General features: G+C 46.8%; 1 protein-coding gene across 1 annotated transcript in view; it reads left to right on the top strand.

The window, feature by feature from the left end:
• Positions 1-23,029, top strand: part of LOC134048938 (contactin-4) — a 97,424-nt gene that overhangs the window by 61,718 nt on the left and 12,677 nt on the right. Inside the window, exon 9 of the mRNA XM_062501038.1 lies at positions 7,551-7,678. Within this exon, the coding sequence (XP_062357022.1) occupies positions 7,551-7,678 (128 nt within the window). The remainder of the gene's footprint in view (positions 1-7,550; positions 7,679-23,029) is intronic.

Here is a 23,029-nt window from a genome sequence, read left to right as displayed (position 1 = left end):
AGATGATGACAAACCACAGGTTTTGTGTTTATAGATATTAATAATGGCTGGGTGCAGCATTATTGCTTTGGACTGCTCCGTCACTGCAGATAAACAATTGGTGGAAAAAGAAAATTGTGGGAAAACTCAGGATGCCAGATCCATGAGCAGTTTAAGCTGATGCTGAATTCAGAGGCAGTGTGCTGCTTGATGTTTCCAAAGGGACCGCTATTATAATATCCAAAATAGTTATCTGAGCAAAGTACGCTCTAGTTTTTCTTTCTCTTCAGAATATTATTTACAGGTTTTTATGATAAGTCAGTACTAAGAGAGGGAGAGTGACTTTTTCCATGGACAGACAGTGCCAGGACAAAGGGGGGTGGCTTCCTATATTGGGAAGTGGGAGATGTTCTACTGAACTCCATGCAACAGGATTTTACCTCAGTTTATTCAGAGCAAATATAGTCCTTAGCTGAAAATTAATTATCGTGGGTTTGGTGTTAAGAGGCCTGTCAGCTGTCATGGATAAGGCAGGACTTATCTACTGCTGCCTTCACTGAGAGAGAGACATGCACTAAATTAAATGGGCTTTGACGGAGCCTCTAAATTATCTCAGGCTCTTCTGTGAACCGTGAAAAGATAGGTCCTTACAGACAAATAAACAGCTCTGGGGGGTTGTGTGAGGCACAGCTGCCAGGGCAAGGAGGTGCAGGTGTGTAGGAGGCTGAGTACACGGTAGGAGAGTCACTCAGTGGGAGTTTAGATGGACTCAAGGAAATCTCGTGGTGCTCCAGCACACAGGATCATCCTGCCTTTCCCTTAGGTTTATCCTGACAGCTGTAGGACTGACCCAGACTGTCCCCTCCTTGCTCAGGTTCGTGTTCTGAGCCCTCAGGCTGTGTTGATGTCCCACACTGGTGGTGCTGGGGACACCATCCCTTTCTCCACCCTGTTCAGGAACATCTGGAGTAACAGGACAAGGATGAAGCCGCAGCCTGGAAAGTCCTTAGGGGGATGCTGGGGGTTTGGGCTGGTCCTGATGAAAGGTGGGAAGTCCCAGTGACATGACAGGGTGCTGGGTGAGGTTTAGGGTCAGGGCTGTCCCCCCCTGTGCAGAGTTGTGGGGTGCAGCCCCAGGACCCTGGCTTTGACCTCGGGGTATTTTAATGGAGGTGAAGGTTATGAAGCAGAAAGCTCTGGCCTGGCTCTTTGTTATTTATGCAACACAAAGGCTGGAGTCACACCTGGGGACAGCATCCAGGGCCACAGGATGTTATTATATATGGACTCTACCCTGAACCAGCCCATCCTTCAAGTGATGAGCAGGTGCCCGTGAGCTGTGTCCCTGATTTTGGGGGGGCTGTGCTCTGAGCAGTAAAATCCGTGAGGATTTATAAACTTCACTGTTTACCCAAAATAGCCTAATGGCCAGTACCACATCCATGAGATCATTTTAATAACCCCCATTGCATGGCGAGCATTATTTAAAAGGTAATAAACAGCTACAGAGATATCTGATAGAAATAGAAATAATTTGATTAATAATGCAATTGCCTGGAGCTGTGGCAGAGGCAAAGTTGCTGTTAGGCTAAAAATTGCTCTAGATATTCCTGCCTAGGAACTCTGGGAAAAGAGGGAACAAATACAGTGCTGAGACTGCAGTCAGGGCTGCCTGGTGCTTCTGCTTTCTTCTCTGTTTCCAGCCCCCCAGCCCAGGCACTGCAGCCAGGATGAACAATAGGCCATTCATCATGTCGGCTGAAATACACTGTTTTTCACAGGTACATTTAACCTAAATCCTCTCTCAGAAGACAGATTATCTCTTAGAAGAACTCTGGCACCAGTGTCTCTTTTCAATAGCCACGTCACCACTGCCACAAAGGCTGTACATGAAGGGATCAATGGTAGTTTTATCTCAAATTGCACTCAGTGTGTGTTTCTTCCAGCTGACATTCATTTAAATGCTTGCTCTAAGACATCTTTTCTCCCTGTAATAGAAAAAGGATCGGACATCCTAAGCATTGTTTTGTGGGAGAAAAAAATATTTAAAATATTCACTTGGCTAAGCATGAAATATCTGAGCTGCGTGTGTTTAATCAAGAGTGAAAGCAGGGGTAGTTATGCTTGTATTTCATAAATTAAAATGCTAAAATTATTAGATAAGAAAACAAAATACCTTATTCCATTGCAGCAGTGCTAATGAAACCATTTGAGATGGGGGGGTTGGGGAGAAAAGAAAAAGTCAGTTTGTAATTCTGAGCACTTTTGCTCCAGAGAAGCATGGAGCTCTAATCTGCAGTGCTGGGGTTGTGCCGTGTCCCTCGGGAAGGGGACGCACGCCCAGGCTGCCATATGCACTGCATTTGGACTCCATTCATATTCCATCCAGATCCCACATGTTTCCACCTGCTGAACACAAAAATAGAGGGCAAGCTGAGAGGAATAGATCGAGGGATACCTGCCGTGCCACCTGGCTGAGCTGTGGGAATTGGGGGAACAATTCCCACTGGGAAGGTTGGTGCCTGGCCATGCTGCTCCTCACCCTGCACAGGCTTCACCTGCAAGGTTCAGGTGAGCTCCAGCCACCCCTGGTTCTGCAGTGCTGCTGCTTTAATTCCTGGAGCCACATAGGTTTTATTAGTTAAACTCCAGAGCGAGATGTTCCGGTGGATACTGTAAGTCTGGGATTTTAAGGGAATATTCTGTCAAAGCAGGAGCCCCAAGCTGAGCAGCAGGCACATTTTGGGAGATGCAGGTGATGCAGCCGAGCTCCCAGAGGTCAGATTTCCATGGAGGTGGTTACTGACACTCAGGTTTATGATGTGCTCTGGGACTTGGGCAGATTTCTGCTATCATTTATATTCCAAGTAAAGGCTTGATCTCATTTTTACAAAGTCGGTGATAAAACTCTTCCTGAGCTCGACAGGACAATTTCTATCTCTAAATGCATATGTTACTGCCTGAGGAATATTTATCTGCTCCTGGGAATGCTGCCCAGCAGTGGGGAATGCTGCAGTGGGCTCCATGAATCAGACCTGCCGTGCTCCATCCAGGCTGGAGGTAACACAGCTGCTGCTGGGGGAGTGACAGAGCTGGCAGGGGGACCATGAGCTGGCAATGAGCACCAATGGATCAGAGCCCAGTGACTCTGCACTGCTCTTCCTCCTGCCACTGCTCCAGGTCTGCCTGATCTCTCCCATCCATCTCCAGCTGCTCCTGGAGACTCGGGGCTAGTGAGTGTTGCTGTACTGAGCCAGAGAGTTGTGATCCCTGTGGGATGGATATCCCAAGGGCTGTGATCCCTGTGGGATGGATATCCCAAGGGCTGTGATCCCTCTGGGATGGACATCCCAAAGGGCTGTGATCCCTCTGGGATGGACATCCCAAAGGGCTGTGATCCCTTTGGGATGGACATCCCAAAGGGCTGTGATCCCTTGGGATGGATATCCCAAGGGCTGTGATCCCTCTGGGATGGATATCCCAAGGGCTGTGATCCCTCTGGGATGGACATCCCAAAGGGCTGTGATCCCTTGGGATGGATATCCCAAGGGCTGTGATCCCTCTGGGATGGATATCCCAAGGGCTGTGATCCCTCTGGGATGGATATCCCAAGGGCTGTGATCCCTCTGGGATGGATATCCCAAGGGCTGTGATCCCTCTGGGATGGATATCCCAAGGGCTGTGATCCCTGTGGGATGGATATCCCAAAGGGCTGTGATCCCTTGGGATGGATATCCCAAGGGCTGTGATCCCTGTGGGATGGATATCCCAAGGGCTGTGATCCCTGCCCTCTGGCACTGGGAGCTGTTCCCTGCTCCTGTCACTCCCTGCCCTTGGCCCAGGAGCTGCTCTGGGAGCTCCTTTAGGGTTCTGCAAAGGATTCAGCAATTCCTTCCATGTGCTGCTGCAGTGGCAAAATGGAAGTGGCTAAGGAAGTCTGGGGAGGGATGTTTGCAGCATTTTTAAAGGTCCTTTATCCCCAGAAGAGTTTTGATCAAAACACTGACAAGGTCAGCTCTTGCTGCAGTAGAACCCTGTGCTTCAGTTTGGGAAATAGGCAATGCTTTTATCTCCTAATTTCAGACCTGTCTTTGCTCTCTGTGGACCTGAAATCTCCAGCTGACAACACAGACCCCCAGATTCCCTCTTACAAATGCTGTGTTTAAAATAGATGACCTTTCTTCCTATAAGGATAAACTATCTTAAGTTTTATTTTTTCTTTTTTTTTTTTTTCCAAATGGATATTTTTACTTTCTTTGATTTTTCTCTGATTAGCAGTGATCATGAGCCAGGTTAGCAGCAGAACAGTTCATTAACCTGTGCAAGAAGAGATTTATATTTTTATTTATTGTTACCACTGCTGTTAGTAGAGTCAGGAAACACAGAACATTTAATAGCAAGTCAGTAGCTCATTTTTCAATTTTGTAGTGGTTTAAAGAGGTGCACACTCAGCAGCCAACACTTTGTTCTGATGTGTGTGTTTATGGGAAACGTGGTTTGTTTTTATGTTTTCCCAGGCATCTGGATAGAAAACATTTTGAGGGTGTATTTCAGAGGAGAGAGCACAATGAGCAGTGCTTCATTCAGTTTGAACTTTGTGTCTTGGAAGAACTTTTTCACCCAATCTGCTAAAAGTTGTGGCTGAAGGGTTGTTTGCTTTGAACCAATTAGCAGTTTGAGAACCTCAGTGGCCTGAAATGAGCCTGTCATCTTGTTTAATGCAGATAAGTCTGCAAAGAAAATCTGGGAATTAGCAATATCAGTGAGAGGCCTTCCTCCTTTCTCAACTAACTGTAACCAATTTCCAAGTGTTCAAATAATTATTTGTTAGCTTTTAACACATTGGATTCAGATTAGAGGACAAAACATTCACTGTAGAAGAGCAGCTTCAGCAAAAAGAGCCACATAACCATAAGGCCTCCTAATCAATGAGTCACAGAGAGGTTTTAATAGTCTGATTTATTTGGAAAAAAATCTGTTAACTTGTACAGTTATCTGTCACTTTCAATGCTGCTCGTTTCCAGGAGTGTGCAGGGAGATACTGAGAGACCAGATGAGAATTAAACATTCCTGGGGGCTCCCTGGGGAAGGGGCTTGGAGAGCTCAGGGCAGGTCCCTGCTGAGCTCTTTGCCAGACATTCCTGGGGTTAAAGGATGCCCGTGGGCTCATGCTGCAAAGCCTGGGATCACGGTCTCAGCTTAGGAAGGGAAGGAAATAAAGACAGCACAAGCTCCCTGAGATGTGCCAAAGCTGGATTGTCTGTCCTGATCCTCCAGGGCAATCCACTCCACGGCAACTAAAAACCAGTGTGACACTGGGAATCAAGACAACAGAGGAGGAAAGCAATAGCAGGAGAAAGACAGAGACAGAAAAGGCATTAGAATTTGAAATTAAATCTGTCCTCATCAACAGACACAATTAAAATGATCTGTGGAAGAGATTAGCTAGTAAATAGCTTTCAGCCATATGGCTGAAAATAAAGCGTAAATAACTAAAAATAAAACTTCGAGTGTACAGAAATAACAGAAAACTCCACTTTTTCTGGGTTTCCTGGGGTGGCAGAAGTGTGGAGGGAGGGAAGGAGGGCAGAGTTTGGTGGGACAGTGCTGGAGCTTGTCCTGGTTTACATTGATGGGAATGTTCGTGCTTGCCAAGGGCACCTTCAGCTTTCAGAAAGACCCTGTTGTTCCTGAAGATCTGGAATTGATAAGAGCAGCAAATAATTCCTGGGGAGCTGCTGGTGCTGCCCAGCTCCTGCTGGAGGCCACTCCAGCCCAGGTTTGATGCAGCACAAGCACTGATCTGTGCCCAGGGAGTGCTGAAGATGAGACAAGCCTCTCTCCACTGCTCCCTTCCAATTATTGAGCTGCAGCAACTGCCACAGAAGCAAATCCGTGGCACTGGAGTCCCTCAGAAATAAATGACAGCAGTGAGCGTTACTGACTGCAACAATTTGGAGACCACGAGCCAGCTGAGAGGTTCCTATTAATATCACTGCTGCTGATGGGTGAAATATCACCTCTGTGCCTGCTGTCTGCCAGCTGGCCTGGGGCTCTGGGGCTGCTGCAGGGGCAGCTCAGGCAGAGGTGAGCCAGGACAGAGGTGGGTGAGTGCTCTCAGAGCATCCCTGCCATCTCCCTCCTCCTCGCTTGGCACAGTCACTCGAACTGTGCCACCTGTGGAAGCAGGTCTGTGAATGGGGGCTCTGCAGCTCTGTGTGCCCACCAAGGGCCTGTGGAGTGGCAAAGGGCACCCTCAGCAGCTCCCTGGGTGAGCTGAGGACTCCTGGGTGCCACTGGACACCTTGCCCAGTCCTGTGGCTGCAGCTGGCAGGAGCCAGGAGCCCCATGGTGACCTTGACTTTGAGCCTTGGCTCAGGCTGAGCCTTTATTCAGCTGTCCCAGGGCTGTCCCAGGGCTGTCCCAGGGCTCCAGGTGATTCCCTAAATCCTCTCAGGAGGGAAGTGCCCCCTGAGCCCTCCTGCAGCCGTGTCAGTGCTGTTGCTGAGGTTTTTTCCTCCTGGTTTCTCAGACCATTTCTGCAGAGCTTCTCTGGCATTAAGGATGGAGGAAGGCTTCTTCCTTTTAGTGACATTGGGAAATAATTGAACAGGACAAGGCAGGAATTAATAAAAGATCTTCCATGCGGATCTGCAAGCAGCTGAAGGCAAGAAAGCAGATTGTGCTGCAGGATGTGGTCCTGAGGAGGCAAAAATGTTGGGTAAAGAGGTGATTTTAGGGTGGGAAAAAGGCTTTTCTGGAGTCTCCTTAGGTGGTGCCTCCACAGGGCATATTCATGTTCCAATGGGATTTACTGGGCAAAATCAGGTTTTCTGTGTTCACTGACTTAGAGCAGAAAAAAACCAACAAACCATAACAGGAGGCAAAGCTCACTGAGAGAGCAGGGGGAGCCTGAAGTGCAAGAGCAGGGGATTGAGATCACCCAGGAATTAACATTCCATCCTCACCTGCCTGCTGCCCTCGAGAGGCTGCAGACAGCCCCCCTGTTCAGGTGGGGAATGTGCAGATGAGCAGAGCATGGGGAGGACACAGGACATCGAAACCTGCCAGTGCAGGTAAACCCCTGAGTTTACCTGAGTGACACACAGGCAGGCAGCTGGGGAGTGAGTTTGGCAGCGTGGTGTCCTCAGTGCAAAACCCTCATCCTGCTGGAAAAGCCCTCATGCTGCTGGAAGAACCTCAGGAATGAAACATCTGGCTCCGGCACATCTGCCCAGCAGCAACGCTGAGGTTTGCCACAGAGCCAGGGCACCACGTGCTGCAGGGGCTGTCATGGAGACAGGGCTGGATATCAAAGCACAGACATGTGGGAAACCTCCAGGAGCTGCTGATGTGTAAATGAAAGTCGCCCTGGAGTAAAGACATGGAAAACTCCTGCAAATGATGCATTCAGTATTTATGAAGCACAGCCAGAGACTCGTGTCAGCTCAGCTCCTGTGCAGGGCAGGGCTGCTGCTCACACCATCCATAATTAGTGCACGCTCAAAAGCCTTTTATGGAGGCTTTAAAAAAGTAGAAAACTGAAGCTGCTGTGTGTGCTGTCTTTGCAGAATCACTGTTTTGGATGACGGGAGCCTGCGGATCGTCAACGTCACCAAATCGGACGCGGGGAGTTACACCTGTGTGGCCACCAACCACTTTGGGACAGCGAGCAGCACGGGCAGCCTGGTGGTGAAAGGTGACTAAAACCATTCTTACTGTGCCTGCCTGGGGCACAAGCTCCCATTTATTTTCATTATTTCTCCTCCAGGGTCGAATTTTGGCCTTTCGGGAATCCCGAGTGTTTATTTGTGTTCTGTCAAATGTTTTTTGAAAGTAAAAGCTCTGATGTGACCAAGATATTTAAAGGAATAATTAGACAAAGACATTTAAAAGGAATAATTTGATAAATAATAAGAGGCACTGACAAATGTGTTGAATTAATTTTTGCCCTGCTGATGAGTAGTCCAGTGTCTGATTAATTATTATAGGCCTTGAACATAGAGGTTATTACCCTTGAAATCACACTCTATCTCCTTCTTACTTGGGGAAAAACCTATATTGGATAGCAAATCAGGTAATATTGATTACAAAGTGATAAATCAATCAAAAAGCTCTAATGCTGTCGGTTTTAATTCTCCCACACATAGGCAGTGATGGATCATACTCAGTTAGAGGCTTTCCTTGTCAGCTCTTTCTGTGGTGTATAGGAAATGCTTAAAATGTTTCAATGTGGGTTTTTAGAGCTGGAACACATCCAGAGGTCCCTTCTAACCCCAACCAGTCTGGGATTTTCTTGTAGGGAAGCAGGTGCATTCCAACAGTTCTTCAAGTTTGGGGCTGTTTTGAGTCCTTTGTGTGGCATTTGTCCACACTGCTCCCTGAAAACAAGAACAGAGAGAAATGAAGACCAGAGTCAGGTCTCTGTAGATGTTTCTTCCTTTTCCTAATCTGGGCTGTCCTAAGAGGCACCTGCAGCAAACAGCCAGGAAGGGGCTGCTCAGGGAGCATGAACATAAAAGACTTTGTCCATTATCAAAATGACAGAAGGGACCTTAAATCCCATCCAGCACCCCCCTGCCATGGGCAGGGACACCTTCCACTGTCCCAGGGAGCTCCACACCCTGTGCAGCCTGGCCTGGGACACTGCCAGGGATGGGACATTCCCTGGACAGCCTGTGATCAGCCTCTGTCTGTCCCAGAGCAAAACTGGGGAGCAAAACAGCACAAACAGCCCCAATGCCCCTTCCCCAGGATGAGGTTCCATCCCCAATCCCCATTCCCCAAGATGAGGTTCCATCCCCAATCCCCATTCCCCAGGATGAGGTTCCAGCCCCAATCCCCATTCCCCAGGGATGACAGCAGGGTGGGTTTCCAGCCATCCAACTCCAGCTTGGCCACATCTGGGGCTGTCCTGGCTTTCCACATGCTGCAAGACCCCAAAGGGGAGAATCAGCAGCTGCAGTTCGAGAACTGCTTCTCCCACCATAAAAAAACAGGGTTTTTTGTTTTTTGTTTTTTTTCCCTGAGGAAGCAGAAGTGACTGGGTTCTGTTATTCCAGAGTCATGGTTTTGTAGCTCCTGGCTTATCCTTCCTCCCTCCCCAGTGCCCAAGGAATATCCTGTGACTCCCAGGAAAACCTTGGCAGTTTTTGTATCTGATGTCTGCCTTCCCGTGCTCCACAAATCACTTTTCTTCACACTGAGGTTATAAAGGATTAGTGAGGGCTTTTTTCCCTCTCAGTGTTCTGTTTTGACTCCATTCCATTTGCATTAATGGCAGTGACACATGTGCATGAAGCAGAGAATAAACTCTTAAGCCCGAGATGTGGATATTAACAGCAAACTGAGAAATGCAGTTTTGAATTCTGGCCCATAAAAAGTATAAAAGAGCAGAAACTATTCTGAACTCCAAATGAACTGTGTAAAATATTGTATTATAGAGTGAAATGCTTGAGTTTCTCTGCCCTAAGTAAAACACGTGTGAGTTTGGCCAGAAATATGAGTGAATTCCCTATTTTAACTCATCTTTGTGGTGTACAAAAAGACTGATTTAACAGCTGATGTGGTTTTTGACCTTAAGGCATGCTTGCATTCTTTTCTAACTCCTCTTATGTCATTGAGTGAAAAACTGTGAAGGTCAAGACATTTTTTCTAACCTTCCTATGTTCTTCCATTAACATTGCAGGTTATCCTTCTTTTTTTTTAAATTTCCTTTCTCAGGGAGAGTGTCAGAGAGTGTCAGAGACAGAGCAGGCAAGGATGGGAGAGGAGGAAGGGAATATGTTACACCAGAAGCAAGGAGCTTAAAATAACTCCCTGGCAAACAACCAGCCAAAGATGAATAAATATTCATTTTATGCGTGAGTAGACAGTTTAAAAAAATATCAAATCCTGACAGGTGCCCATAGGGCTGGGTATTAACATTCTGTTGTCAGGCTGGGTGAACCCCAGTGGTTTTCTGAAGCAGTGCAGTTGTGCTTTGGGTTTGTTCTGTTGGCTGGTGCTAAATGAGAACCTCTTGGCCTCCAACACCTGAAATCTTAGAAACTTACTCGTACAGTTTGACCTTTAAATTAAAAAGCAGGATTGAGTTTGTAAGGCTGGAGAAGCAGCTCCTTCTAAGGCAGCGTTCAGAGCTCTGTAAAACATGGTGTGTGTTTCCATGTATTATATAAATATTAATTTTCCATCTTGTTCCCTCAATTTTTCCTGTACTTGAGGCTAAATGTTCAATTCTTCCAACACACAGAAAGATTAGAGTTTCCCTGAGTACCGGGGGATTCAATGACAAATAGAGTAAACAGGCACAGCTGTACAATCCGAGTTTATTTGCATTTAATGCAGTGATACCAGCTGGCTGAAAGGAATTCCAAGGAATTGCAATGAAAGTTGTGGATGTGGGGAGCACCAGGAGAGGCTCCTGTGCTGAGATCCCAGCTGGGGCAGCAGTGGGACCCACATGGGGTGTCCCAAGTCCCAGGCAGGTGGGGAGGGGCTGCAGGTGGTCGCTGTGTGTCAGCACTGCTCCTCTCACGGGCTGAGAAGAGCCTTGGAGTGCAGGACGTGTTCCCAGCAGACATTTCCAGTTGCTTCTGTTGGAGCTTTGCCTGGGGAACACGGGACGTGAATGGATCGTGGTCCCACCACTGACACCCGTGGCTGCTTCCCTAAATCTGCTTTGGGCTCAGCTGTAAATCCATCTCCAGATCTAAGTACATCTATTTTAATACGTTTTAATTCAGGTTTATCTCTGACTGCTTGGTACAGTTGGTGCCTGTTCCTGTGGGGGGTGCAGCAGTTCTGGTCACGTTGTGCATCCCTGACAAGGGCAAGTTCCAGTGGCTTCATTTGCCTGTTTAATTATGATGCACTTTTAACATTTTCCTGCTGCTGTGAGCTCCTCTCGTTTGGGCTGTCACGGGAGGGCTCGAGGCAGTAAAAGCAGAAGAACTTTTGCTGGCTGGAATCAGTATCACTTTAGCAGGAAAAGAAGACAAAGATAATGTCAGGAGGTTATTTTTTCCTCACGCTTGGATAGACTGATAGTCTTGATTTTGTCCAGCACAGTGATTCAAATTATTTCTTATAAAATAGCACATTTTTCATTCCCAGCCTATTCCTCTGTGTGAACGTTGAAGTGCTGCATTGCAGTTAAAATTGATTAAATACTGTAAATTCTGGCCCATTATCGAGTAACTTTTCAGAGACTTCAGATGTTGCTGCCTTTAAACCTGGAATTCTTGCTGAGTTTGTTCCAGTCCTTTAGGACACAGCATTTGCCTTCTGCAGAAAGTGGCAGTGGGATGTGATGGTCCCCTCTTGCCCCCCGTGGCTGTCTCTGTTTCAAAATCACTTGATCAGAATTGAAACTTCATTGTTTGGAATTTTTGTTGTGCTTGCCTCGTGTCCGTGGGGTTTGGTTTAACTTTTGGGGTTTTTTTTAATCAGTGAATTCCAGTAACTGTGAATTTTACCAGCTGTTCTCAGCTCTGTTGAGTTTGAAGTGACTTTGGAATAACTGGGATATCAATTCCTTGAAGTGGGGCTTTTAACTTTTTCCCCAAGAAGAAGAATAAACCACACATTAAGATATTGAGGGTATGTTTTTTTCACATGAACCAAGGGAAAATTACAGCAGCTACTGAAATCTATTGACCTGTTCCAGCACTGTCCACATTCCCAGGAGCCCTCCCCAGACCTTCCTATCTTTTTCCCCCCTTTGCTGCTGCTTTGCTCCTATGGCAAAGCTGTCCCAGGAAGGTGCTGCAGGAATTTTTCATCCCACCCATCCATATTCTGGGTTTAGTGGTTGTCATTTTGCAACACGAGGGGCCCCTCTGTTCCTGCACTGTTTAAGGCAATGCAAAGTCTTTATTTTTCTCTCCTCATCGTTCAGCATAATCTTAAATTCATGTTGGTTATGTTCAGCCCTTAAAAAAGGGGCCTGGTTAAGTGACACCTGCTGTTGAAAGCACAAAATGTAATTTTATAGAAGAGAGGCAGAGTTTAAAGGAATAAACCCAGAGCAGCACTGGAGGGTTTTCCATATGTCTGGGCTTTTTGTAATTTTCCTGGATAGCACACAAGGTTTGTGTTCAGCTGGTGTCAAAATCAAGATAAAGACTCAACTCTAAAACCATCAAAAGAAGTTTCCTTATTCTTACACTTTGTTTTAGCATTTGCTGAACACAATTTTTGTAAGTAGCCCAGCTATGAATGAATATTCCTTATCGGGTCTAATATGTTTTTTTTCTAAAAAATCATGGAGGAAAAGTCAATTTAGAGTATGAACTTGTCCTCCAGAATCTCTAAATCAGGGATTTGTAGGCAAAAAAAAGCTCAGAGAGTGCCATGGAGTCATGCAGGCTCTGATTTATTCATGAGAACATGTTATGTATTCTCATGTTTAAGAAATAAAACTTATTTCTAAGTTAGGAAAAAACCTTTCTTGACTTCTGAGTCACAACCAGCAGCAAAGGCTTGATTTTCACAATTGACAAGGAAAGCCACAGTCTTTGGCCGTGAAATTGCAAAGGAAAATATTCCTCTCTAATTGGACTATTTCCACTGACACCAATTATTTCTAGGACACAATTAAGGCTCTTTTGCTGGGTTTAAGTAAAATGATGACCCAGAGCACGAGCATAAAAGAGAGAGCTGTGCATCCACCACGTCTGCTCCTCCCTCCCTGAGCCCAGCAGCCCCAGTGCTTGAGCTGCACTTTGCTGATCTCCTTCACCAGCCCTGCCAGGGAAATCCTAGAGCAGAAGATGCTGCTGGGGCTGGAATCCAGCAGCTTCCTCAGGGTCCTTGCATCCTGCAAGAGCTCTTCTCCATATGGCACTTGGATTTTCGAGGATTTTAGAGTTTCAGGCAACTTCCCTGCTCATTGCAGCTGCCAGGCAGCCGAGGTTGCTGTGTGATGCTGATCCACATCACCTTGGCCAGGTGTGAGGGGCTCAGTTTGAGTCTCAGCACTGACAGGAGCATCCTCCCCTCCTTCCCAAGATTGTTATACCTAAGGTTGGTAAAGTCTGGTTTCCCTCCCAGCTCAGTTCAGGTGAGGACCTGAGGTCATCACAAAAATCAGGTCAGCCCCAGAGCACCCCAGGGAAGATGAAATCGCTGTGGATTCTGTCAGCATCCCTGTTTTTCTGACAGCTAATTGAAGCAAAGTGGTTGTGTTTATTCTGAGGTGACAGAGGTGGCAAAATGAGAAGCAGATGCCTCCTGTGCTCTTGGGATTTCCCCAAAGCCTCCCCTCCTTGGGCTGCTCAGAGGCAACTTTGGCTTCTGATTTTCTGCGTGTGAACCTGTCAGACACAGCGGATCCCTGCTCTGGGACAGGGACAGGGCCCAGGGAAGGGCTGGAGCTGTTCCAGTACAGGTTTAGGTTGGATCTCAGGGAAAGGTTTTTCCCCCAGAGGGTGCTGGGCACTGCCCAGGCTCCCCAGGGAATGGGCACAGCCCCGAGGCTGCCAGAGCTCCAGGAGAGTTTGGAAAACCCTCCCAGGGATGCACAGAGTGGGATTTGGGGTGCGTGTGCAGGGGACAGGGGCTGGGCTGGATGATCCCTGGGTGTCCCTTCAGGCTGAGGATGTTCCCTGGTTCTGTGATTGCACAGCTGCTGGGATCCTTGAGCAGGGAAGGGTCGGTGACACCCTGAGGATGAGGATGATGCTGAGGGTCACAATGAGCAGCTGTGGCCCCCTTGGGGACATGTCCTGTCACACGTTTGTGGCCATCTGAGCAAGGCTTGAATCACAGAACTGTGAATGAACAGCACAGCCTGAGCTCTCAGATTCTTACTGGGGAAAGAAAAAACCCCAGCCAGCTGCTAAGGACAAAACCAGTGAATGGCAGCGAGAGATGTAAATGAAATCAAATCCCAGTAATAAAATCAAACACCAGCTCTCGGGGCTGGCTGAATGAAGTAAGTTCAGGGTTTCTTTTCCTCTTGTAAGCGCTTACTGCTCGTAACAAATAAAACTTGTAAACATAACACAAGTGTTAAGCTTCATTAAATTTGCAGCAGACAATTAATTTTTTTTTCAGGCAATTCAGAGGTTCTTCTGTAGTACTGATTTAGTTTAATTGAACATATTACCACAAACAGACAATAAGAAATATATTGAAGATATCCATCTGGCTCCCACTGCAAACCTCGTGTTTCGTTTGCTGGGGCTGTCACAGACCTTACTAATTGCCTCATTTTGGCTCTTTCACAATCAGTGTGATTTAACCATTAACATGATAAAAGTCATCTTGGTGAAGAGCTTGATATTAAAAAGCATAGATCTCCTGCCTTGCTCTGGTGCCAGTTTTGGACTAATCTCCAGCATTATTGGAGTGATATTTTTCAAAGCAGAAATACAAATAGATTGACTCCCATGGAGCAGCTTCCCCAGGTTCCTGTGTGGTTGTGATGGAGAGGGTGCAGCTGGTGGGAAATGTTGCCTCTGGATTTGAGAAATGTCTCAGATTCTTCCCTCCCACCACCTTCTCCTTTCTCCTCACTGTCCCTCCAAGCCCCAGCCAACCTTCAGGCACAACAAGGGTCTTAAAACTGATATTTGCTAAATGGTAAATAATGGAATCAACACAACAGCAAGTGCTGGTGCTTATTGATACAGCTGATTCAGCACATAAAGTGGGGGGGAAAATATGTTTTTTACAAAAGTTCAGCCATTATTTCTGAATAACCTGCAGAGGGGAAAAACCAGTATTTTTGTTCTGTAGTTTTACCTTAAACCCATAGTGTATTGCAGGGTCAGCATTATTGCAACCTCTCCCACCACAGGAAAAAGAAAAAGAAAAAAGTGTTTGAATAATGCCTTCAAAAGCTCATCACTTTTGTTTTAGGATTTTTTCTGACCTCTCCCAAAAAAAGCAGGAGGTTTAGGAGTTTTCCATTGTTAATAAAAGACTGGATTGTTCAGCTCATCACTGAATACATCCATACATCAGCTGGAAGAGAAGATGACCTGTAGGTTAAACACAGACTCTTAATGAGACAAAAGCAGGTTAATTAACAGTTTTCATCAACTCGCTTCAATTTATTTTAACACACTGCATTTCAGAAAGGTTAAAATATTTGTCAGCTTTTGAATACAAATGAAAGCCCAGCGTGGTTAAAGCCACAGATCACATTAAAATCCAAGTAAATGCAGTGTGTGAGAGCGTGTTTATGCATGTGGCTGGACATAAATCATAATTAACAAATGATTTTGCAGTGAGGCCCTGGCACAGGGTGCCCAGAGAATCAGTGTCCAAGGCCAGGCTGGACAGGGCTTGGGGCAGCCTGGGACAGTGGAAGGTGGTCCCTTCCAGCTCAGGATGCTCTCTCTTATGCCCAGCCCTGGTGTTTGAGAATTCATGCTGCTGCTCCACCCCTGGGCTCAGAGATCAGGGCCCAGATCTCAGTTCCTGCAGCTTTGTGTGCCTCTCCAGTGGAGGCACGGGAATTTCAGGCAGTGGAAATTCTCTCTCCTTGAGCTTTTTCAGTTCTGTGGAACTCCCCTGGTCTGCAGAAAATGGAACGTGACAGCTGCACTTCACTTTTTAAGTCGTGCTTAGCATTACATGGGATGTGGTCCCACGTCTCCTCCCGGCTGATCCTGGGTTCTGAGCCTGGAGTAGTGCACTGATGGATGAGTTTGGTCTCCATCCCAGAGGAGGGTACACAGAGCTTGCCCTTCCTTCAAAGCGTGCAGTGGGATGAACTTCCAGGCAGGAGTTCCATGGGAATGCCACAAATCCTGGGTGAATTAGGGTGATGCCCGAAGGGAAAGCACTAAAATAAAAAAAAGCACCTGAGAAGAGTGAGGTGATTGTAGCTGCAGTGGCAGTGGGGGAAGGTGTCCCTGCAGACACTTGTGCCCAATTCTCCAGGAATTCAGTGTGCCTGGGACAGGGAGGTGATGTTCTAAATGTGAGCTGCACTGGGCAGTGACTGCAGGCTCTGGTTCAGGTGAGGATGAGAGCAGCAGTGTGGGAGAACAAAAAGAGTGAATTTTACATCCTTGAAATCAGTGACTCAGAGCAGACTGGCCTGAGGGTGATGTTTTTAACATCACAGAGACAGAGGAAGTGTTTAGAGAGCACATTTTCCATGGCAGGAGGAGGAAGCTGAGAGTGTTGCAGACTAGAATCTGGGACAGGGTTTGGGGAAATCCCAGTCCTTTTGTGCATTTTCTCAGGAGCACTTTTGGAGGCAGCTTAGCAGAGCCAAACACCCGAGGATTCGAGCTGATTGAGTTTTCCTCCCTGAGCTTGGATTACCAACAGGTTACCCAGAGTTCCTTATCAGGTCCCAAAAGCCAGGTGGCAGCCAGATAAACCTGGGATCACCATCAGGGGTACCTACAGCACTGCTGAACGAGAGGGAGGAGGTGCTTCAATACTAGGGACTCCTGCAACCTGATTTTCCCTTTTTATTAGTGCAAGATATGAGCAGTCCCATCAGAAATCACGTGGAGACGGGAGTGTCTTGTCTTCATCCCAAAATACAAATGTTCCTGACTCAGAAGCAGGTGGACTCTGGAATGCATGGAATTCCATCACTGAGCTGACTCGCCATGGCTTGGGTTGGTTGTCTCTGTCTCTGTCAGTCACACGCACACTTGCAATATGAATTTTGCTTTCATATGAAGTTTTTTTAAGTGGGCCATGAAGAACCAATCCAATTTGTAGGGTTTAGCACCGCGTTTTCTTCCAGGTTCTTTGTGAATATATGTGAATATAGAGCTTATTTAGGAAATCAGCATTATTTCAGCAGTGAAAATTTCAGTTCTCGTCCTAGGGGCACAGTAGAAAGTTTCTGTAAAAATCCATTTGTCCTGGGAGCTGTACTGAGCAGTTGACAATGAAATCATTGCCTGAAGGAGAAAGCCACGAGTGGAAGTGTCTGGGAGAAAACACCAGACCATGGCTGACCCCAGCACTGAAACCAGGCTGAAAGGAGAGGTGGATCTGCTGTTCTCCACTTCCCTGTGCGTGTTTTTGCAATCTGGATCTTGATCCTGGCCTTGGAATTATTTACTTAAGAAAAACTCCTGGCTAATTTGAGGCAAAATGCCATGGAAGAGCAGAAATGTCAGGGACACTTTTTAATGATGCTCTGTGGGGAAGATTTCTTCAGGAGAGAAGGCACTGAGGATTTTGAGCAAGTTCTAATGAGGAATGGTCTTGGGGGTTGTTATTTTCATTTAATCTGTGATCCTTCCTGCCTCCACCCTGACATCAGCAGCAAAGCAGGAGCACAGCCCTCAGAATGAGAGGTTTGTCTTCTCTGTGTGCCACTAATTAGAATGAGTCACTTCCTTAGGAGGGAGCACAGGGCATCCTGAGCCAATCTCCTCTGCACCAGGAAACAAATGAGACCTTTTCAGCCCAGGGAATTTTGTTTCAGTGTTTGTTTGGTTGGTCCCTGTCACAGGGTTTGTTCAGTAATAGGTGTTTGGGCGTCACACTTGCTCACGCTGCTGTGGAGGTCTCAATGGGGATGAAAGAAAAAGTTCATCTTAAATAACAATATCTGCTGTGCACAGTGGTACAGGGACAAAACAGTTTCTAATGAAGGCCTGATCCATTTTATAGGCTGGGCAAATAAGGCAGCAGAGACTTTTAATGACTTGCTCAAGGTCAGACAGAAAGTGAGGAGGAGAACTCATTTTATTCCAAATTATTCCAAGTCTGTGCCTATGCTGGAGCAACCTTTCCTCTTCTTTAGGCACTCCTCCTCCTCTTTTGCTTAACTAATTCTCTTTCTGATGGAATTGTTGATGTTAGTTGTTCCCATTTAGGCTTTGACTCAGTCTCAATGTTCAGAGTGGAGTTTGAGGGGCTGGGTCCCTGCAGTGCTCCCATGGGAATAGAGCTAAAATCTCCCCCTGCTTTTGCTTCCCATGTCTCCCTGGTGCCTGGCTCCGTTCCTTGGATACTTGGAGCTTCCTGGCGTTTGCAGCTCTTGTGCTTTCTTTGACTTCAACTTGCAGGTACTTTTTGATAATGTGTATTTGCCACAAGTTAAAAGGGAATAGGTTTTTTTTTTTTTAAAAAAAAAGGTAAAAAAATATAGAGAACTTGTCCTGTTTTTAGAGGTATCCATAGGTGCTCCCCTCCAGTTCCCTTTCCACAATGGCATGAGGGAAGATGGATGTCTTGGGGTTGATAAATGTCCTGGACACCAAGCCTGGCTTATCCCAAGGCAGGGATGACACAGCCAAGCCTTGATCTGTGTGACATTAAGGATGGTTAAGCTGTGGATCATTCTCTGGGAAGCTGGAAAGTCCAGCCAGGGATTTTCTGTCTGTTCAGTGAGTTTGACAGCTCAAGAGGCATCTGCTCCTAATGACTCTTAATTTGGGATTTTTTCTGGCACAGCAGCTAATTCCAACCATCTTGGTGCTGATGAGGAGGGTGGGTAACAGGCATAGAATTCAGGTGAGAAAGGCCTAAAATACACACCTGTGCCTTAGAAATGCAGACTGTGGCAGCCACTCCATGATTGTGCAGTTTGAGTGCCTGGATGTTGTATTTTTGCTGCTCTGCTGCTTCCTGAACTTTCTGATTTATGAATACTGCCATTAAAAACATGTAAAAACACCATCAACAAACAAACTCCGGAGGGTGAGCTGTTCCAAGAGGCAAAATGTTGTTGGGCACCGTGTCCATGGGCTTCCATCTGCACAATTCCCCTGGTTTGTGGTACAAGGAGAGCAGTGATTGATCCCTGAGTGACTTGCAATTTATCACAGATTAGATATGATTTCTGCTGTATCTGATTAACCTTCTCTGCCATCGTTCCTGCAATGACAGTAGATTATTCCATACTTGAAAAGACGGATATGAGCTCGTGGCAATCAATAGCCCACAAAAGGTGACACCTCGAATTCCCCGGGTTATCCACAGAGATTGTCACCAATGCCTGGATCATTTGTCACATACAGAGATCTCAGTTGAGGCAGCTCTGGAGTGAAGTGGGTTTTATTTCAGTCTGTAGTGCAGAGCTGGAGAAGGATGTTTGAGGTTCCTGGTGTAATCAGGCGCTGTTGCATCCTGCTGCAAAGAGCAAGAACAAATTTCCCTGAGTGACAAATTTGATTGTCATCTCCAGAGCCCATTACATGTGATTTGCTTTGTGACAATTGTATGGAGAGAGCTTGATTTGATCAGATTGCATTACAGTGGGTAAAATGGAGGTTAAAGTGGAGTATTGGGTCCTCTCCTCACTCCCTGCACTCTCACTGGAGTGGACGTATTTTCAGATACTTTGAATTTGCTCTAATGGCACAGCCCTCCCCAGCATCCTCCCCTGCAGCTCCATCCTTGTTTTCAGATGGAAATGAACCTTCATTTATTCTTCAGCCACCCAAAGGATGCAATGGGGGGATGCAGAGTGCAGCCCCCTGGTGAGTGCCCGCTCCCTTCTGGGCAGCGGGGGACATTCGTTCCTGGCACAAAGGCTCTGCCATCAACTTTGGAGAGGTTTCCATCTGTGGGAAGCTGAGGAGGAAACTGCTGCCCTTGGAAGGGACAGATGAAAGGGAGCAACAGCCAAAGTCTCCTCTTAAAACAGCCTTGCCCATCCTCACAGAAAATTCCTGACAAAGGGGCTCAGGCTCCCAGCTGAGAGCAATCCCATATCCCCACACTGCCCTGGGGTGATTTTAGCCAAACAAGTGGCAGGATAAGGATCCTCCTTCAGCACAGCAAAGCAATTTGAGCATCTCCTAAACGCCCAGCTCAGCCCTGTGATGCTGAATTGAGGCTGTGCTCTCCCAGGAAAGGTCAGATGCTCCATCCCTCCCTTCCCTAATCCCCACTGAATACAAGGCCCTGTGTCACTGCAGAGATCAGTGCTGCCTGAAGACATGGAAAGCTCTCGTCACTAATCACAAATATTTCTAAAATCAGAGCTAAGTGGCTTTAGTCCCAGGCCTAAAGTCCCTTTTCAAAACTGATAGTGTCTCCTTTTAATAGGATTATATTTGATTAGGCTGAGCTGCCATAGTACACACCAGAGGGTGGAAATGCTGCAGAATCTTCTGTTAAGAATGTGTGCAATAGCTGATTGTAGGGGAAAAAAGAGATATATTGGCATAAAAGCCAAGTGCCTGTTCCTGAAAGCATCTGTGTGACTCATCACAGCTCACAGGTGGGATATTTTAAAGGCCAATTGCTGTGAATACTTAACCTTTTCCCCATTTCTTTTTCATCCCAATTTTGGTCATGCCCCATGAAGTACTCAATCTATTCAGCTGTAACTTGCTTTGCTAATTCCTCTATGTGCTCAGTCATTCACTGGGTTTTAATCTCTTTAATTCAGAGCTGTATTTTCCTCTCTCCTGCACATCTCAGTGTCTGATGACACAGCACTCAGAACTCCCAGAAGTTTCACCAGTCAGGCCTCAGAGGCTTTTGACTTTATGGTCCTGGATAAATATTTCATTCACAAACAGGAGAAAGAAAAAAAAATGGAGCACATTTGAGTATTTTCATGTATTGGACTTTGATTCTTTGGTTGCTCATAGAAACCAGATCCTCCAGGATTGATTTTTTTTTTTATCTCCAGACATGATTTGCCTTGAAATCAATACAATAATGTAAAATGTCACTGCAAATAGAGCACATTGATCTAAGATGCATTTATTAACTCTCGCTGCTAAAAGCCAAAATGGAAATGGTAAATATGCTTATATAAAAAAACAAACAAAACAAAAAAATTAGTCCCAAATGCTCGAGTTAGAGTTCATCTACAAGAAAAACGCATCTTAAAATCTTGTACAGGAAATGGTTTATGCAGATAAGGAAAAATATATCTGGATCTTGAACACTGTAACACTAATCTGAGAGAATCAGGTAATTAGCTGGTTAATCAAACTGGAAATTGCTGCTTATCTGCCCAGGTTCTCATAAGGAATATCAACAGCCAGGAGTATTTCCAACAGACCTTCCCTACCCAGGCAAAAAAAGGGAAGAGGAGAGGGACATGTACTGCAGACCTCAAAGTAGGCTGAGGTTTGGACTTAATGATCTTGGAGTCTTTTACAACCTTAATCATTCCATGATTCTGTAGGATCTTGCACAACATGCCCATTCACTTCCCAGCAGCGTGGAAGTGCAAACTTGGATGAAGGCAAGGCTGGAAGAAGAAAGGAAGGAATAAATCCTTGGAAAAAATCCTTTAGAAGTAGGACAGTCTGAAAGAACTGATAGTTTGGGGGCTGTGGAGGGGAGTGTTGATTTCTTCAGGGTTTTTGTGCTGGATAAATATGTGAAAACCCAAGGATTCCCTTCTGTTCCTTCTCCTTCCTCCTGTGTGCTGGGATAGATGTCTAAATAAGCATTTAGATATTAGCTGCAGCCAGCCTTGGAAATGCTGGCATTATCCCTTCCCTTTTTAATCTGCCTCCGGATGCTCGATTCCAACAGGAGCTGCATCTCCTGGGCATGCTCCAGTTCTTTACGGGAGTCAGACACCCTGTGCTCCTCCAGCAGCCAGGAGCTTGTGTTGTGTGCTGAGGATTTGGGCATCCTTCCCTGAAAAGCCCCACTGGATCCATCCCCTGGAGCGGCTCACACAGCCCCGGGGAATGGAAACAGGATTGGTCTGGAAAATCCCCTCTGGTCAGTGGGAAACAGAATCTGTGCCACCGTGTCCCGCTCTCCCCGCTGCTCTGCTCTGACCTATATTTTAGGGGCAAAAAAAAAGCATTGTGCACGAGTGTCAGCCCGTGCTGAGGTTTGTGTCACTCATGTGGTGCCACCGCAGCCCGTGCCGCATCCTGCAGGTGGATGTGACATCCACAGAGATGTTTTCCCTAAACAAATCCTCCCTCCCCAGGGACACCCGATCCATGGCAGGGCTGGTTTCCCTGGAACATTGGCTCATTGTGACCCCCCCAGGCACTACCCTCGGTCCTGCAGCCTGGGGGGTGCAGTTGGAAATGCATCCCAGCATCCCAAAATGCATCCCAGCATCCCACAAGGGTTGGGAGCTGATGCACTCACGGCTGATGATGGGCAAATGATAAAGGAGAGAAAGGAAGCAATTCCAGCCTTCCCACAGATGGCAGATGCTGCTCAGCTCCCCTTCTTCTAAGGAAGAAAGGAAACTTTGATAAAATATCTTGTAGGATAAAATCCATCTAATCAGCCAGAAAGACCCCAAAAAAAGCCGAGGGAGGGGAAAAGTCGGGATTTCAGGTAGGACTAAGGGAGGTGAGACAAGCTGGGGTGACCTCGGTGTACCCCAGCAGGGAGGGCTGGGTGAGGGCTGGGCATCCAGAGCCGTGCTGGAGGGTTTGCTCCAGCCGGGGACCATCCCTAGGAGCTCTCAGGATGCACTGAAAAAACCTCTGGAAAAACCACGGAGAACTGGGAAGTGCCACCTCTGTCGCACGAAGAGCATCCTCCTGAGAGTGTGGGGTGGAAGGGAAGGAAGGGAAGGAAGGGAAGGAAGGAAGGGAAGGAAGGAAGGAAGGGAAGGAAGGGAAGGAAGGGAAGGAAGGGAAGGAAGGGAAGGAAGGGAAGGAAGGGAAGGAAGGGAAGGAAGGAAGGAAGGAAGGAAGGAAGGAAGGAAGGAAGGAAGGAAGGAAGGAAGGAAGGAAGGAAAGAAAGAAAGGAGCTCTGCTGTTCCCCGAGCCTTCAGTGACACCTAGGGACATCCCTGCTGTGTGCACGGGGCACAGCCACCCCAGGGATGCTCCTGCTCAGGCCAGGATGAGCTTGGATTGAAAGAGAATTTCGCCATGGATTGCAGGAGGAATTCCCCATGGATTGCAGGAGGAATTCCCCATGGATTGAAGAAGGAATTTCCCCATGGATTGAAGAAGGAATTCCCCATGGATTGAAGGAGGAATTCCCCATGGACTGAAGGAGGAATTCCCCATGGAAAAGTTTCTCCAGCCCTGGCACAGCTGCCCAGAGGGATTTAACAGATCCCTGGATGTGGCACTTGGGGACAGGGGACAGTGGTGAGGAATGGTTGGACTCAGTGACCTTAAAAGATCCTTTCCAACCCAAATGATTCCATGATTCCATG

This window comes from Cinclus cinclus, chromosome 12 (genome assembly GCF_963662255.1).
Source record: "Cinclus cinclus chromosome 12, bCinCin1.1, whole genome shotgun sequence".
Classification (NCBI taxonomy): domain Eukaryota; kingdom Metazoa; phylum Chordata; class Aves; order Passeriformes; family Cinclidae; genus Cinclus; species Cinclus cinclus.
Note: the sequence above shows the minus strand (reverse complement) of the source record. Positions and strands in the feature narration are given on the sequence as shown.